This window comes from Balaenoptera physalus (genome assembly GCF_965194825.1).
Source record: "Balaenoptera physalus genome assembly, chromosome: 5".
NCBI classification, from domain to species: Eukaryota; Metazoa; Chordata; class Mammalia; order Artiodactyla; family Balaenopteridae; genus Balaenoptera; species Balaenoptera physalus.
Window position 1 is genome coordinate 11437452 of NC_138884.1, and position 15664 is coordinate 11453115.

Consider the following 15664-nt stretch of genomic DNA (forward strand, 5'->3'; position numbering starts at 1 on the left):
CTTTCTCAAATTTCCAACACAATTCTCAGATTTGACCTTCGCTTAAATAATTTGGATTTTGTGCTCTTTGTAGCCAATAACAATGGTTGTAGTGCTAATCCAGTAGCCTCAAAATAAGCATGGACATACAACCAAGGACTACCTTTTATTGAATGGCTGAATAAATCAACACATTTTCATAGAAAATTGGCATGTCTAATAAAAGGAAAATATTTTCAAGAAAAGTGGCCCATTAAAACTACAGAAATCTAAATTATCCTATGTACTTTATCAGTAATAACACCATTGATTATTAAAACAGCAAAATACTATAACATGTGGTACACATTTTTTACTTAATTTTAGAACTACAAGAATACGTGCTCAAGGGCTTCCCTGGTGGCGCAGTGGTTGAGAATCTGCCTGCCAATGCAGGGGACACGGGTTCGAGCCCTGATCTGGGAAGATCCCACATGCCGCGGAGCAACTAGGCCCGTGAGCCACAACTACTGAGCCTGCGCGTCTGGAGCCTGTGCTCTGCAACGAGAGGCCACGATAGTGAGAGGCCCGCACACCGCGATGAAGAGTAGCCCCCGCTTGCCGCAACTAGAGAAAGCCCTCACACAGAAACGAAGACCCAATACAGCCAAAAATAAATAAGTTAATTAATTAATTAAAAAAAAATACATGCTCAAATTAGAGTTAACCCATTTAGGTGACCATTTAATTTTACTAGACCTAAAGAATTACTTTATATCATACTTTTTACCCTAATAGCTTAAAAATTAAAATATTTCACTTACAGTCAAATATGTTTATGTACTCAATATATTTGAGTCAAATTGATCATGTTTCACTTCAAGAAATCCTTATAAATAAATTTTGATTCCATAGGACAGATCCATTAATTATGCTTTTAGGGGAGGTGTAGTTAATGAATTTGCACTGTAGAATGATGGCATTCATGCAAAACAATTTAACATCAGCTTTTCGATGAGATCTTCATAGAAGATTAAAGATTATTTGGTGGAGAAGTTATGCATCCCAATAAAATGGTCTGTTGCAATTTATTTTTATGAAAGTTGGAACAGCCCTGATGAAAGCTTAGAATATGAGTATAATGACAGTTATGTGTTATAATCCTGAAAAGCCTGGTTGGATTGCTAATGAAGAATATTTTTAAATAACCTTTTTATTTCAAAATAGTTTCAGAGGGGTGGGATAGGGAAGGTGGGAGGGAGAAGCAAGAGGGAGGAGATATGGGGATATATGTATATGTATAGCTGATTCACTTTGTTATAAAGCAGAAACTAACACACCATTGTAAAGCATTTATACTCCAATAAGGATGTTAAAAAAAAAAAGAAAAGCTGCAGAGATGGTACAGAGAGCTCTCATATACCCTTCATCCAGTTTCCTCTATTGTCATCATCCTTCCTCAGCAGAGTACATTTATCACAACTTAGAACCAATATTGGTACGTTACTATTAACTAAACTCAGTGATTTATTCAGATGTCACCAGTTTTCCTTAATGGCCTTTTTGCTATTTGAGGATTTTATCCAAGATGCCACATTACATTTAGTCATCATGCCTCCATAGCAGCATAATCTGTAACAGTTCTCAGTCTTTTCTTGTCCTTGATGACCTTTACTTTGGTCAGATTTTTGCAGAATGTCTCTCAATTTGAGTTTGTCCAGTGTTTTTCTCATGATTAGACTGATGTCATTGGTTTTGGGGAGGAAGATCACAGAGGTAACGTACTCCTCTCATCGCATTGTATCATGCTATCTATATGCTCTCTATAGGATGTTAACCTTGATCACCTGGTTGAGGTAGTGTTTGCCGTGTTTCTCCACTGTAAGGTTACCCTTCCCCCTTTTCATACTCTACTCTTTTCGGAAGTAAGCCACTAAGCACAGCCTGGGGCTGAGGGTGTGACGTTAAGTTCCATCTCTTGAAGAGGGAGAGTATCTACATAAATTATTTGGAATATTTCCGTAAGAGAGATTTGTCTGTTCTCCCCGATTGTTTATTTATTCAGTCACTTATTTATTTATGTATGAATTCATGATTTTTGTTTTATGCTTTGATTATACTCCAATACTATGTTATTTATTTTGTTGCTCAAATTGTTCCAGCTTTGGCAATTGGGAGCTCTCTCACGTTGGCTCATTTGTCTCTTTGGCACACCCCTTCCTTTTATTTTTTGAGCACTTTTGAGCACTTTCTTGCTTTCTGGAACAAGCTATTCATTCCTTGCCTCATCCCAGGAATCACCTATTTCTCCAAGGAGCCCTGGTTCCTTTATCAGAAGAAATCAAGACCCAGGCACTGGGCATTAATATAGAATAGTTTATTTAATAAAATTAACACCTTTTTCCCCAGAATCAGAAGGAAAATACAATACGGCTTACATAAGAAAAATATTTTTAATACTTGTAAAAAAATTCTCTCATTTTCATGGACAAAAAGTAACTCCCTAATTTATGAATTAATGAAAAATATTTTAAAACTGAATTTTAATTTTAATTTTTATGTTATTATACAAATGGCTGATTGCAAATTTTATACACAAGGCATCGACAGTATCAAGTGATAGATCAATTGAGAGTTCTTTATTTTTCTATGTAAAAAGAAAGAACAGAATAGTATGTTTCTCAAAGCTATTACAATGAGTTCATATTTGCATTTATCAATAATAGATATAACAGTAGAAGCTAAGAGAAGATGTAACATTCAAGTTTCAACATTCTTTTCTGATTTAGTAAGTATTTTGTGTCCCTTATTCTTTAATTTCCCTATTTCTCTGGTGACAGTATATTGAGTGCCAAAGCCCTCAAATGTCCACTTTGGCCATGGACAGTTGAGCAGTGACAGTTTTGAGTGTGATTACACTTTCTAACCAAACATTTTAAGCATTATTTATAATAATAGATACTATGCCATTTTCCCAAATTGTGGTCTAAAATTTAACCTGGGAAAATTGTTATTAATATAACAAAAATATTTCCTTCCATACTCATTATTTATTGGGAAAAGACCACCTATTGTGATTCACTAGTACTTACTGTTCACTTCCCTGATTTTTTTTTAATCTTAACTTTGTTTTTTCTCAGCGATAACTTCTAGTAATTCTGACATCAGTATTGATAAAGTACTAGGTTGATAGTCAGAGTTGGTACCAGGATACTTGAGACTGAGGATTTCACTGAGGTCATTTATCTGCTATTTCCAGCCTCTTGATAAGTTGCCCCTAATTATTCATATATTTTTTATGAGCCATCTCATTGGAGCCAAGAAAAGGTCTATTCAGCTCCCTGCCATTGTTTTCCTCTAGTCGGGTGTCATTTTCATTTAAATTTGTTAATACTTATTCTTCACCAACATTGTGTGGCAGCTCTTAGTATGCCAAAGTGGCATGGTGTTGGCAAAACCTCTCCATGTGCTTAAATAATTTCTATTCCATTGAGAAATTTAAGAAAGATAGGGGAATATTCCTATCTCGTTTCTTGAATTTTATTTTAAAAAGCTTGTTTTATTTCCACTTGTGCCCTCTTTTTCCCCAGAGTCAAAGATGAGTCAACAGTAGGAGATGGTAGATACACTGCTCTTCTTGGCATTACTATTCTCCTTCGCATTTAAAGCTTATATCGCTCCTTCTGCCATCCATCTGTCCAGGAAGTTCCATAGTCACCCACTCTGAGGAGAGTCTTGTATATTAATTTTAAATTGTCAATACTTTAGCAAAGACTTTCTCCCCTTCCACAACACACCCACAAGCAGATAATATTTCAGTGTTTAGGTGTGTTGTAATTAAAGTATGGTTAAGGCACTAGTAACTGTTAGATTCCCATCTAAGGTGTGAGATTGGCTAAAGTGTCTGAGGTTACTTGATAAAATACAAACTAATCTCTGTGAAAATCTTTGTACTAGAATGTGTACAATACAAATATTAAGGTTACTTAATGTTCATTAAACACCAAGTAATTGCAAAAATATTTTCAAAGAATAGAATCCTAACTCTGCTGTGTTTTTGGCCATCATATGTTGATCTGAAAGGATGGTAGAAGAAAACATACATGAAAATCTTTGTGAACTTGAAGTAGGACAAGATTTCTTAGGAAAAACACCAGAAAAGTATAAACCATAAAAAACAAACAAACAAAACGGCAAATAAAATGGAAAGTGTTGGTTCTTTTGTAGACACTGTTAAGAAAATGAAGAGGCAAGCCCAAACTGGGTGAAAATATTTATAATAAATATATATGACACAGGATTTGTATTCAAACAACCCAGTGAAAGAGAAAAGTAGGCAAAATATTTGAACAGACATTTCACAAAACAAGATATACTTACTAATGGTCAGTAGGCACATGAAAAGATGCTCGGCATCATTTGTCATCCTTGGAAATGAAAGTTAAAACCGCAGTGAGCTACCACTACAGACCCATGGAATGGCTAAAATTAAAAAAAAAACAAAAACTAAATACCAATATTTATGAGATACAATGCAAATGAAAGTACAAACTATTGCATTTTGGAAAACATTTGTCAGTTTCTTATAAAGCTAACAAAATACCAGATATAAATTTACCACAGGAAGCAAGTAATTTCACCAGTAGGTATTTATCCAAGAGAAACAAAAACATACATCCACATAAAGATATATACAAAAGCACTCAGTATGGCTGTATCCCCAATACCCCCAAACTGGAAACAATGCAAGTTCTAGCAACAGGTGATTGGATAAATGAATTGTGGCCTCTGCTAAATACTACACAACATTTAAAAGGATGGACTACTGAAACATGCAACAATATGATATGATGAATTTCAGAATAATTTTGCTGAGTGAAAGGAGCTGGTCCTAAACAAATTCATATTAATATATTTCCATTCATATGAAATTCTAGGGAAGGAAAAACTAACCTATAGCATATAGCTTATCAGTGTTGCCTGGGACGATGGATTGGTTGGGTGGGAGGTGCTTGCATGCAAAGGAACGTGAGGGAACATTTGAGGTTATGAGAATGTTCTATATTTAGATTTCGGTGGTAGTTATACATGTGAGTACATTTGTCAAATCTCATCTGACTATATATTTTGAAAAGTTGCATTTTAGTATAGGTATGTTGATTTAAAGAAATAAAGTTGATTTAAAGAAAAAGAGGTTGAAGATGATGGAAGAGTTCGCAAATTTAGGGAAATTATATTCTAAAAACAACAACAACAAAATGAGTAGTATCTTCAAAACTAATGAGTAGAAAGAATCCTGAAGAGCAGTCAGTATGCATGAGAGGAGGGTGATATTCACCAGAATCTCTCTTATATGCTCAAAGGAAATACTTGGCTAGATTTTATTTTTGAACTTAAAGATCTTACTTAATGTTAAGCTCAATTTGGAAGAAAATAAAAGAGAACTTAGCATACTTGGGATAGAAATAGAAAGGGGGAAAGTCTACTAATTTGTGTAAAATAACATTTTACGTGAAGGAACAATAATGCTAGGTTCATATTTATTTAATCACCTAATGTTGGAATGAAGCACACATTTATTGGACTTAGAACCAGAAAACCAAGTTGTAGGACACTCAGACAATAAGAATTAGGATCGTTGTTTTTTATAACCTGTCAAGAATGTCTAGTGCAGTCTCCAAAGGGTCAGAAAACCCAAATGTGTCATATGAGCATTAAGGAGATTCCTTCTGTTGGGATGATTTGCTTCTTTTGCAGAATAGCTTTTCCATATTCCCATGGGATTTGCTTTCACGTTATTGTGAATGGATTATTTCCAAAGTCTCTAAAATATATTAAAAGCAAATGAAGCCATAATTCTAAAAAAATAATTTATGAAGAAAATTATGGAAGAACACACACTGTTAGCTTTTAAAAACTTCAAGTGTAACTTGAGAGTACTTTGTTAATTTGTATTTAGATATACACTTGCGTTGGTATTGCTGTCAATGAATGAAAGGGTAAATGATTTAAAATAGGAAGTATGGGTAAGACATATCTGAAGGATTTACTATAGTATTTTATCTTAAGGGTGAATAAATTAGAATGACACCTAAATTACAGATCACTGAAACACAAATGGGATAAAAACAAGCTGAAACTGAAGATTTTTTATCCTATTTTTTGCTATGTATTTCTCAACTTGATAATTAAATGCAGTTTATCAGATGTTGTCATATAAGATTGATTTGCTTTTTTAAAACACTATTCTCAAGATTTCCTAAGAGCAATAGAATTAAAATGTTACACTGTAAGATAGATTTGAAAGTTAAAGTGAGAACAAAGTTTTCTCTAAGAATGATATTCAAATAATCAAGGTTACATGATTCAAATTTTAGAGTCTGCTTTCCATAGTGCTTAGAATGACACATTTATTTCTGGGAAGTTGTGGGAGACCTTAACCCTTAAGGACGTTAACCATGAAGCTTTATTTAGAGCTCATCTTCTTATGGAAGTTAAAAAAACCTTCATCTGATTCAGGCTTTCAAATTTCTGTAACTGAATGTCATCTCTGTCTCCTGAACATGATTTTTAAGGACATAATACTTCAATACGCTATGCAGAATATCAGTACTTTAGGAAAATATCAGATAATTCAACTACACATGAACTTTGCTCTATCACTTGCTTAATTTCTCATGAAAAAGCTAATGATGAGAGGAACAGCTCGAGAGTCTTGTTTTTCTATTTCTCCAAAAATGTTTTACTCATTTCTTATGTTAAAATCCTGCAGTAAATTGATTCCTAAGAAAACCTCTTTATTTCCCCATTACATCATGTAATCAGATAGTGAAAGTCAGAAGTTCAGAATATTTCCTGATTTTGATCTAATAAATGGCCAAGAAGCTCTGAATATATTTAGAAATTAGTAAGTAACTCACCTCAGTTATCTGGTGCCTGTATTTTCCTGTTTCCTTTAGTAGATTATTGTTCAGTTTTTATCTAATTTCCTCCTTTAGACATTTTAACTCAACGTTCAGGCTTATGTCAATTTCTAAAGAAGGTACATGTTGTATGAAATATTATACTGAGTATCTTCGGTCCTATATTTATAGTTCATATCCATTGTTTCTGGAATAGACAGTCAGAAGTAATCCTGCTTTAATGGATATTTAAAATGTGTCCAGGTTATTGTACACCTGAATCAAATGAATTGAAAATAATCTTTGAGTAGAAAGAGACACTAAGAATTTGTAGCAACTGCAGCATGTATTCTTTGAATGTATTCTTTGAATGTATTCTTTTGTTAGAATTTGTCAGCCAAACTTGGCTACTTGTTCCCTTATCTCAGTCAAGGTTAATTCATGTTTTTGCTTTAATCTTCACTGAAAGTTTTTCTGTATTTGTGTCCACGTACATTTGGAAATGGAACTGAAAAAATGTAGGTGTGCATTTTTTTCCCATGTTTTGTTTGCTTATCTACTTAAATGGAAGAATTCCTCTGAGAGAACGAGTTGAGAGCATAGTAAAATAACTTTTGTTGCTACCTATTATCAATATCTTTTTCTTGCTTTTAGAAAAAAATAATGACAAGCGTCTAACATGCATCTCTTTATATAGGCTAATCTCCCACTTAAGAAGTTTTAATGGATTACATTTTTAAAGGAGGAGAAGAACAGCATTAGCCACATTCTGATAATTCTCTTATATTTGTGTAAATCTTTTGTCCTTAAATGTGTATTTAGCTGAATATAATAAGAAAGTTTGTCAAGAGCTATGAATATGGGAATTTTTAGAATTTAATATTTCTTCATTTTGCAATTGTAAATTAATGGCAGATATGCTTTTCATGATGAACTAAAAACTGGGTACAATGACTCAAATCTCCATAAAAGGAAAATATGAATAACACATATTTGAAAAATCAGCCTAAAAGACATTGAAATAGTACCATAGTGAACCATTATAGGTATAGTTTAATTATCAAAAAAGGTAAAAATATAAGTTAAGCAAATATAATACTAGATACCATCCTAACATAAAAGATCGTTATTATATTTAATAAAATACACTTGACATGCAAATTGAGAAGTGATAATTTGATTAATTTCTTAATTATTTCTAAATAAGGAATGATTCATTGTACAATAATAATTTGAATTTTTCTACATCCATTTTCACTTATATATTTGTCTTTTATTTTAACAAGAAGAGTTAGATTCTAAATTAGGAATAATAATAAATGACTACAAAAAAGTATCTCTTTAATTCAATTTTGTTTTTCTTGTAGAGTACAGATATGAGCCCAGCAAGTAGCACCACTTCACTTCCTGTTAGTCCTCTTACTGAAGAGTCATCACCTTTCAAGGTAAAAAATAAATTGAAAACGTTTTTAATAATTGTTTACAATACTTTTAGGATCTTTAAAAAATATTTATTTTACTATAGTAAAATAGGTAGTTCAGGCATAGATGGTGAGGTTAACTGCTTTAGTTCGTAAGGATCTTGTTTCAGGTGTTAAAATTTTGTTGTTGTTTTGTCTGTCGTCATTCTACTTGCTAAATAAAGGTAGAGTTTGAATAGAAATTGGTACTTTATATAACACATTGTTTGCCTTGCATGTAAGAGACAGTGATTTCATTGTAATAGTTTGATGTCACATGAATTATAGGTTTCAAATCTTTTATTTATATTAATTTAGGCAATAAGTTTGGAATGAATTATTCAGCACTCATTGAGTGGTTAAACTTTCATTAGCTGGTAAATTTTCATTGATGACTCTAGGTCATAATTAATTAATTGTGTATTCTTTACAAACTAATGGTAAAAATAAAAAATTAACATATGGAATCATTCCTCCAAACACTGCATTTTTAAAATATTTAAGTAAATACTCTAAGTATGATTAGCAGAATTCTTCCGTGTGGGAGTCTGTGTACATTACAAATATGAAGTCATCTTCTTGTTTTGCTATTTAAGATTAGATGTTTCTCTTTAAGCCAAAGCTTGTAAATTAGCTATTTTATATGTGTACCAGAGATTTTTGGATTTCTTTAGGATTATTGTAAATAAAGGGACTCCTTAAGATCATGGGAAAGAAAAAAAAAAAACTTGGAAAGTTGGGATGATACACTTATGTGCAGTGGTTTCAGTTTAGTTTAAAAAAAGGTAAACATATTTTGGGGGGTTATGATGATTTGTATTTTATCATAACATTGTCATTGTTTTTCATATGAAGACAAAATCTTATTCAACTTCATATTGCTTACATCTAGTACAGTGACTGACATGGATTTCCGTATACTCGATATTTGCTTTATTGTTAAAATGAAAATAATAGAAGGTTATAAATTCCATTGTGGGTCTTTAGTTTTCTAATTATAGGTGCTTTGTGGCTTAATGATAGACAATAATAACTGTTAAAGGCTCATTTTATGTCAGAGAATTGTTAAATACTAAACAGAATTCTGATTATATCATTTATTGAGAAATATTTTATCATTCTACAACAAAAGGAGAAAATAATACTAATGTTTCAAAGTTTAGTATTCCTTAATATTCCATCTTACGGTAGATGGGACAAAATTTAAAGAAAAATCATATTTTTAACAAGTTTCTAATTGAATGCTCACAGCATCACTAGAAACCATTTTCTCTTTTTAATATATTGATAATGACTACTTTCCTTGAAAATTAATGTATATTTTAACAGAGGTAAAAGGAAATGTCAGATATATTACAAAATCTGCTGACATAAAGCTAATATAAATATAATTATTTTAGTTAGTTTCTCTGACTGGTTCTAAGAGATCAATATTTTTCCCGTGTTAATGTGTAAATATGCAGTTAAAACTTCCAAGTGCTTATAATATATAATATTGGCTTTTGGTAACCAATATAGTTATAGTACCTCTTAATTTACTTCTTCTGTGATAGGAATATTATTTATATTTTTCAAAACAATTTTATCAGATATAGAAACATCCACTAGTATTTAAAAGTATCTAAAATTACAGTTTCAAATTATACAACTCCTGCATTTGCTTCTTTTATTTTTAGTTTATAAATTGTTGTCATATAAATGATTAATAGAATTCTTATTTATCCTTATATAAACACAAAATATACAGAAACTATTTTGAGATGTACCTTAGCAGTATAGTACATTTTAATTGCAAAAAAATTTGTTGAAAACAAAAAAACACGGAAGACACTGAAGTTTTCCGATAATGATACCCTGAAAAATCTTGCAATTGTAATTCATTTATGTCAGAAACTTTATTTAAATTTTTGATGTTTGACCAACATGGTAACTAGAAAAAAAATTGATTATCTTTTTTTTTTTAACTCCCCAAGAATAAAATAAGATTAATCACCTTTGATACTTTAGTTGTATTTTCTAAGACAGTGATTTCAGCACCCAACTCCATAACCATCTGCCCTAATATTAGACAAGGAAGGCTTTTGAAAGATAAGCTTTGGTGGCCGGTTGAGAGACTTAATTATACCTTTTCTTCTGGGAAGTAATTAGGTTAATAAAAGAAAGTATTCCATCCCTTTTCTTGGTCTATTTTGGAAGCACTCATATAACAGTTGGAGAAAGATATCCTGTTTTGGCTCAAGTGTTTATCCAAGTAAATGCTTTCCTTTAAATATTATCTTCAGAATGACATTCAGATTAAATTTATTTTAACCATACCGTTTGACATAATGACAAATGGTATGTAATATATTTTTTAAATCCCTAATAATTACCTTCCCACTAATATCTCTACCTATATTATTGACTTGAATGTTAGATGAGAAATTGGCTATCAATAGGAATGTACCACAGTGGGATCTATTAAATTTAAGGTAGTAGAAAACTGGTAGTATCCTGGAGACTTACCCAAGGAGTCAAGAGAGGTATGTTAAGCTTTGGAGATACGAGAATCAAAGATGACAATTAAATTTTGTTTGGGACCAGATGCTTCTTTTCCATAATAAGACTGTATTTTTTTGGCACTACTAGTACTGGAATACATACTTCAGTTTAATTTTTAAACAAAACCAGATCTGCTCTGAAAAATAACCCAAGCCCTGTATACTTACTCACGACTCTATTCCCTTACAGAACAGCTCACCTCATGCTAAATTTCTTGCCCTTACCATTTAAAACCCATTGCCATAGTGTTTTGTTTGGTTTAGTCTATCAAAAATGAGGACAGTTCTCAGAAAAAATCCATCTAGTCTTTTCTTAGTAAATTGCAAGATCTGGGAAACTGCCTTTCTTTCAGATAGAACTGATTGATCAGAGGTAAGTAGGGTTTCTCCATCCGGACAGGGTACATGGATACCAGTTCACCACAGTCACCATTCCCTATTCACACCTGGCAGTGAAAGCATTTGAGTGAACCCCTTCATATAAAAAGATGTATAATTCACCATCCTCCACCTATGCCACAGGTAATAAACTCACAGATTTCCCAGTCAGACTCTTGGTGCTGAGAAGTTTCTAGGAGTCCAGGTTTTTATAATTGTGCAGACTATTGTTCTGGACATATATTTGGAAACAAAGGGCAAATGCATAACTTCAATTTTTTAATAGAGTTTTCAGCATTCCATAAAATATACATATGTGGTCTGAAACATATGCCACTACATTATTATGGAAAGGCCAAAGGATACCTAATTTCACATGGGTGGAAACAATATTTTATCAAACAGCCATAATAGAATCATAAGAGTGCAAATTAATTGATCTAAGTGAGACTTTGATATAAGGAAAAAGGGAGTAGACTGCTTAACTGTTAATTAAAAGTTTTATGGTTTTCTGTAGAATAACCAAGTTGACATTGTTAATTTTGATGTGCCCATTCTACCCTATTCTACCTGTTCCCTCTGCCATTCTCCCTGATTTCCTTTATCTGCCTTGTCTCTTCCTTTGTTGGCCTCAGTCAGATGTACCACACCAAAAATGCTTTGGGGCCACCAAATATTATTGTTCTTTAGTAGGCTGACCCTTTTAATTTATTTGTGTATACACAGGTATTACAGCCTCCATCCGTTCCTGGAACTAACGTTCTTAAAGCTAAAGCTGGCTCACTGTTCCTGACCCCTCCGTTAATAGTACATTTGATTATGGGCCATGTTCTTTTTGCCAGCCACATTCATCACATATTTTTAAATGTATTTGTTCTTCAATGAAGCCTGATGGCTAGATTTTAATCCCTTTTCCTCCAGAAAGCATCTTTCTTTGATTACATAAGTTAGACACAGGTATTATCCTGCCTTATTCTTTATCCTTATCCTGTGATAAAGTCAACAGGAAAGAAACAAATTCAATTTGCCTTTTCTTTAGACATTGTTTCAAAAGTGCACCAAGACTAGCCTCCATTCACCAATCTTCAAAGTCTGAAAATAAAAATCACCCACTGCCTTCATGACCCCATTGACTGCTGCTTCTCTGTGTTAGTGGGTTCCTGGCGTGTGTAAGGTGCTTGGGTATCCAGTGCCTAGAATGCACAGTGGAGCCACCCTCCCTGAAGTCCAGCCGTCTTCCCCAGGAGCTGACACAGAGTGGTGCTGGGCTCTTTCCTGGGTCTCCTCTCCTATGGAATTCCAAGGTTCTCTGACTACTTTTCTTCATCCCCCTTATTTAAGCAAGGGACACAGAGGAAGAAATCGAGAAATACATGAAGGTCTCAAAAATTTTATCCTGCTAGGCAATGTGGGGATGTTATGATCCACTTGACCATAGAGCCTAAACTCAGGACTTAGTAACATGTAGTAACACACATAGTTTGCTCTCAATTATATAAAATAAATATTGGGTAGAAAAAAAACCCCAGAAAATATACAGTTATCAACAATTTAGATGGACTATACTTAATTTTTTTCCTATAGTTTCTATAATGACCACTTATATCTATTTTAAGAACAATATATTTTTTTAAGAAAGCAGAAAAGAGAGTTGGGAACATTAGAGGCAGTGTAGCCTAGTTAAGAGACTTCCTAGGATCAAATCCCAGTTCTGCCACTTTCTATTTTTAGAACTGTGAGCCAGTTACTTTGTGTCTCAATTTCTCCATCTGTAAAATGGGAACAATAGCAACTGCTTCTTCATTGTGTTCTTATAAGGTTAAACAAGTTATTAAATAGAAAGTGCTTAGAATAGCACATAGTGAACAGTAGATGTTTTAACCGATCTTTTTTACAGAGATATCCGTTAGTTTAAAGCAAGAAAGTCCTATATATTAGAAATAACATGAAACAGAAATATTTCCAGTCAACTCCTTGTATTTCATTTCTAAATGTGAGAGTAGAAATATAAAGTCTTTACTTTGATGAAGAAGAATAATGTTTAATGTTCATTCCTAGAAGGCATGCTGTTTATTTTATACCCTCGAGTATTCAGATGAGCTCATATATCAGTTTCCTCTCATGAAAAATAATTAATGGAAATGTTTATTAATTATGAGGGAGAAGAAGTTAATATAATGAATCTATCTTAGGGGGAAACTGGTAAATATACATAAAACATTACTTGGAAAAAAGGAATACATAATAGTTTGTGTAACCGTAGGATGTATGGTATCTTTTTATCAGGAACACATCACAGTATATTTTTCTTTAATTCCCCAAACCTCCCGCTGTGCATTAACCTGGTAACTTTCTAAATACAATCTCCACTGAAGGCACATTATTTAATCACATTAGATTCTGGGAAAAACCTCATTGTGAACAAAGCACTATTGATATTTTACTCTTTATATAACATCAATATACTACGTAGTGTCCGTTTATTTGGTCTAAAAACACCATAGTGGAAAAGAACACATTTGGAGACTCTGAGGGAGTGGAGTCAGATAGTGGTGTGACCTCATAACATCATCTGTTGCATATCCTGCATTGGTTGAGATTTTTTTGTGTGTTTATTGTTGTTTTTCATTTACTGAATTTAATGGTCTCTTTTTATTATTGGAATTCACTTTTTGGTTGTCCCAGAAAGAGCCCAAAATGATATATTCTGCATTTTTGGTTAGTTTTTGACTAGGCCATCTATTCATTCATTCATCTGTTGATGAATCAATTTATAAAATACCTACCATGTGCTTGATAATGTTCTAGACACTGGTGCTTCAATGTAAACAACACAGACTGAATTCCTGCTTTCATGGTATTTGGGGTCTAGTGAGGAGTGATACACAGCAAAAGCATAAATATATAACATGCCAGGTAGGGATGATAGATGCTATAATGAAAAATAAAGCAGGATTTGGAAGATAGGAAGTGACTTTAAAGTATGTTGCTGTTTCAAAAAGGATGGTCAAAGAAGGTTACTCTGATTAGGAGAGAGTTTAGCAGAGACTAAAATGAAAAACAAGAGAAAGCCACTCATCTATCTATGGGAAGAGGCTTGAGGACAAGTGCAAAAGCCGTGAGGCAGGGGAACATTTGACCTTTTTAGGATCGGCAAGAGTGGCATTGTGGCTGGAGCAGAGGGAATGAGTGTGCAGGTAATAAAAGATCAAGTCAGAGAGAAACCAGATCATGAAGGGCCTTGTAGGCCGTGGTAAAGACTTGGAATCTTACATTGCATGAGATGGGAAACCACTGGAGTGTTTTGGGAAAAAAGAATGACATAATCAGCCTTTATTTCAAAACTGTTACTCTGATTTCTGTGTCGATGTAGGCAGCAAAAGGACATGGTAGAAGAAGGAAGGCTAAGCTCCTATAGGTAAGAGATGGCGGGGTAAATGTTGACAGGCTAATATGCACTGGTGGCATTTTAGATACATTCTGAGTGTGAGTCATCCGGATTTGTTAATAGAGTGTATGTGGGGTATCAGAAAAGAGCAATATCAAAGATTATCCCTGATTCTAAGGTTCTGCATATTTTCCTATTTTTACCTCTTTTGCTATCTTTCTGATGTTGCAAATAAATAGGTATCATGATGTAGCGATTAACAGAGTCTTCTCTGTGCATGCACATCCCTGGGGTCTCTTCCTCTTTTCATAAGGACACCAGTCATAGTGGATTAGAGCCCTCACCCCCCATCCCCCCGGCGCCGTGGCCTCATTTCACCATCTCTTTAAAGACCTTGTATCCAAATACGGTTACGTTCTGAGGTCCTGGGAGTTGAAACTCCAACCTGCAAATTTTGAGGGGACTCAAGACTGCTATGTTAATTCTTTCCTGAACACAAGGCCAACCTTGACTCAAGGAAAGGAAAAATAAATTGCACCTCTTGATGGGGAATGACAAGGATTTGGAGCAATTTTTAATCTACCAGATAAATATGTGATATTCCTTTATTAATCCAGTTTTCAGCGCTATTAAATTCTCAGTGATGTGTGAGGGAGTTTGGATTTGAGGGAATGAAATAGGAAGTGAGAGATTTCCTTAAATGTTTACACATATTCATCAGTGCACTTATTTGAGTATATTTTCCAATGCTATTTTAATTTCCATTAAACTTGGAAACTTCATTTAAATGTCCATATTTGAATTAACTTATAGTCCTTTAAACCTTGCGGTTGAGAATATCAAAGAATTATGGCTATAAAAATATTTTACTAAAGTCTTGATTATAAACACTGAGAGGAAAATTGAAATAACAACTACCAAACAATACTTTCTATATTATGTCTATATAGTATTATTTTATGTTAACATTTTTCCTTCTGGTTTTGTCAAGATAAATTTTGAATAAACATTGTATCTATTATTTAACTTTTGCAGACA

The 15664-nt window shown here is 33.2% G+C and overlaps 1 protein-coding gene across 10 annotated transcripts in view; it reads left to right on the plus strand.

Annotated features, from left to right (window-relative positions):
- Nucleotides 1-15664, plus strand: part of CCSER1 (coiled-coil serine rich protein 1) — a 1319150-nt gene that overhangs the window by 528140 nt on the left and 775346 nt on the right. For all 10 annotated transcript variants that reach the window (XM_082461691.1, XM_082461685.1, XM_082461686.1 and 7 more), the window contains exon 7: nucleotides 8228-8305. In XM_082461691.1, the coding sequence (XP_082317817.1) occupies nucleotides 8228-8305 (78 nt within the window). The remainder of the gene's footprint in view (nucleotides 1-8227; nucleotides 8306-15664) is intronic.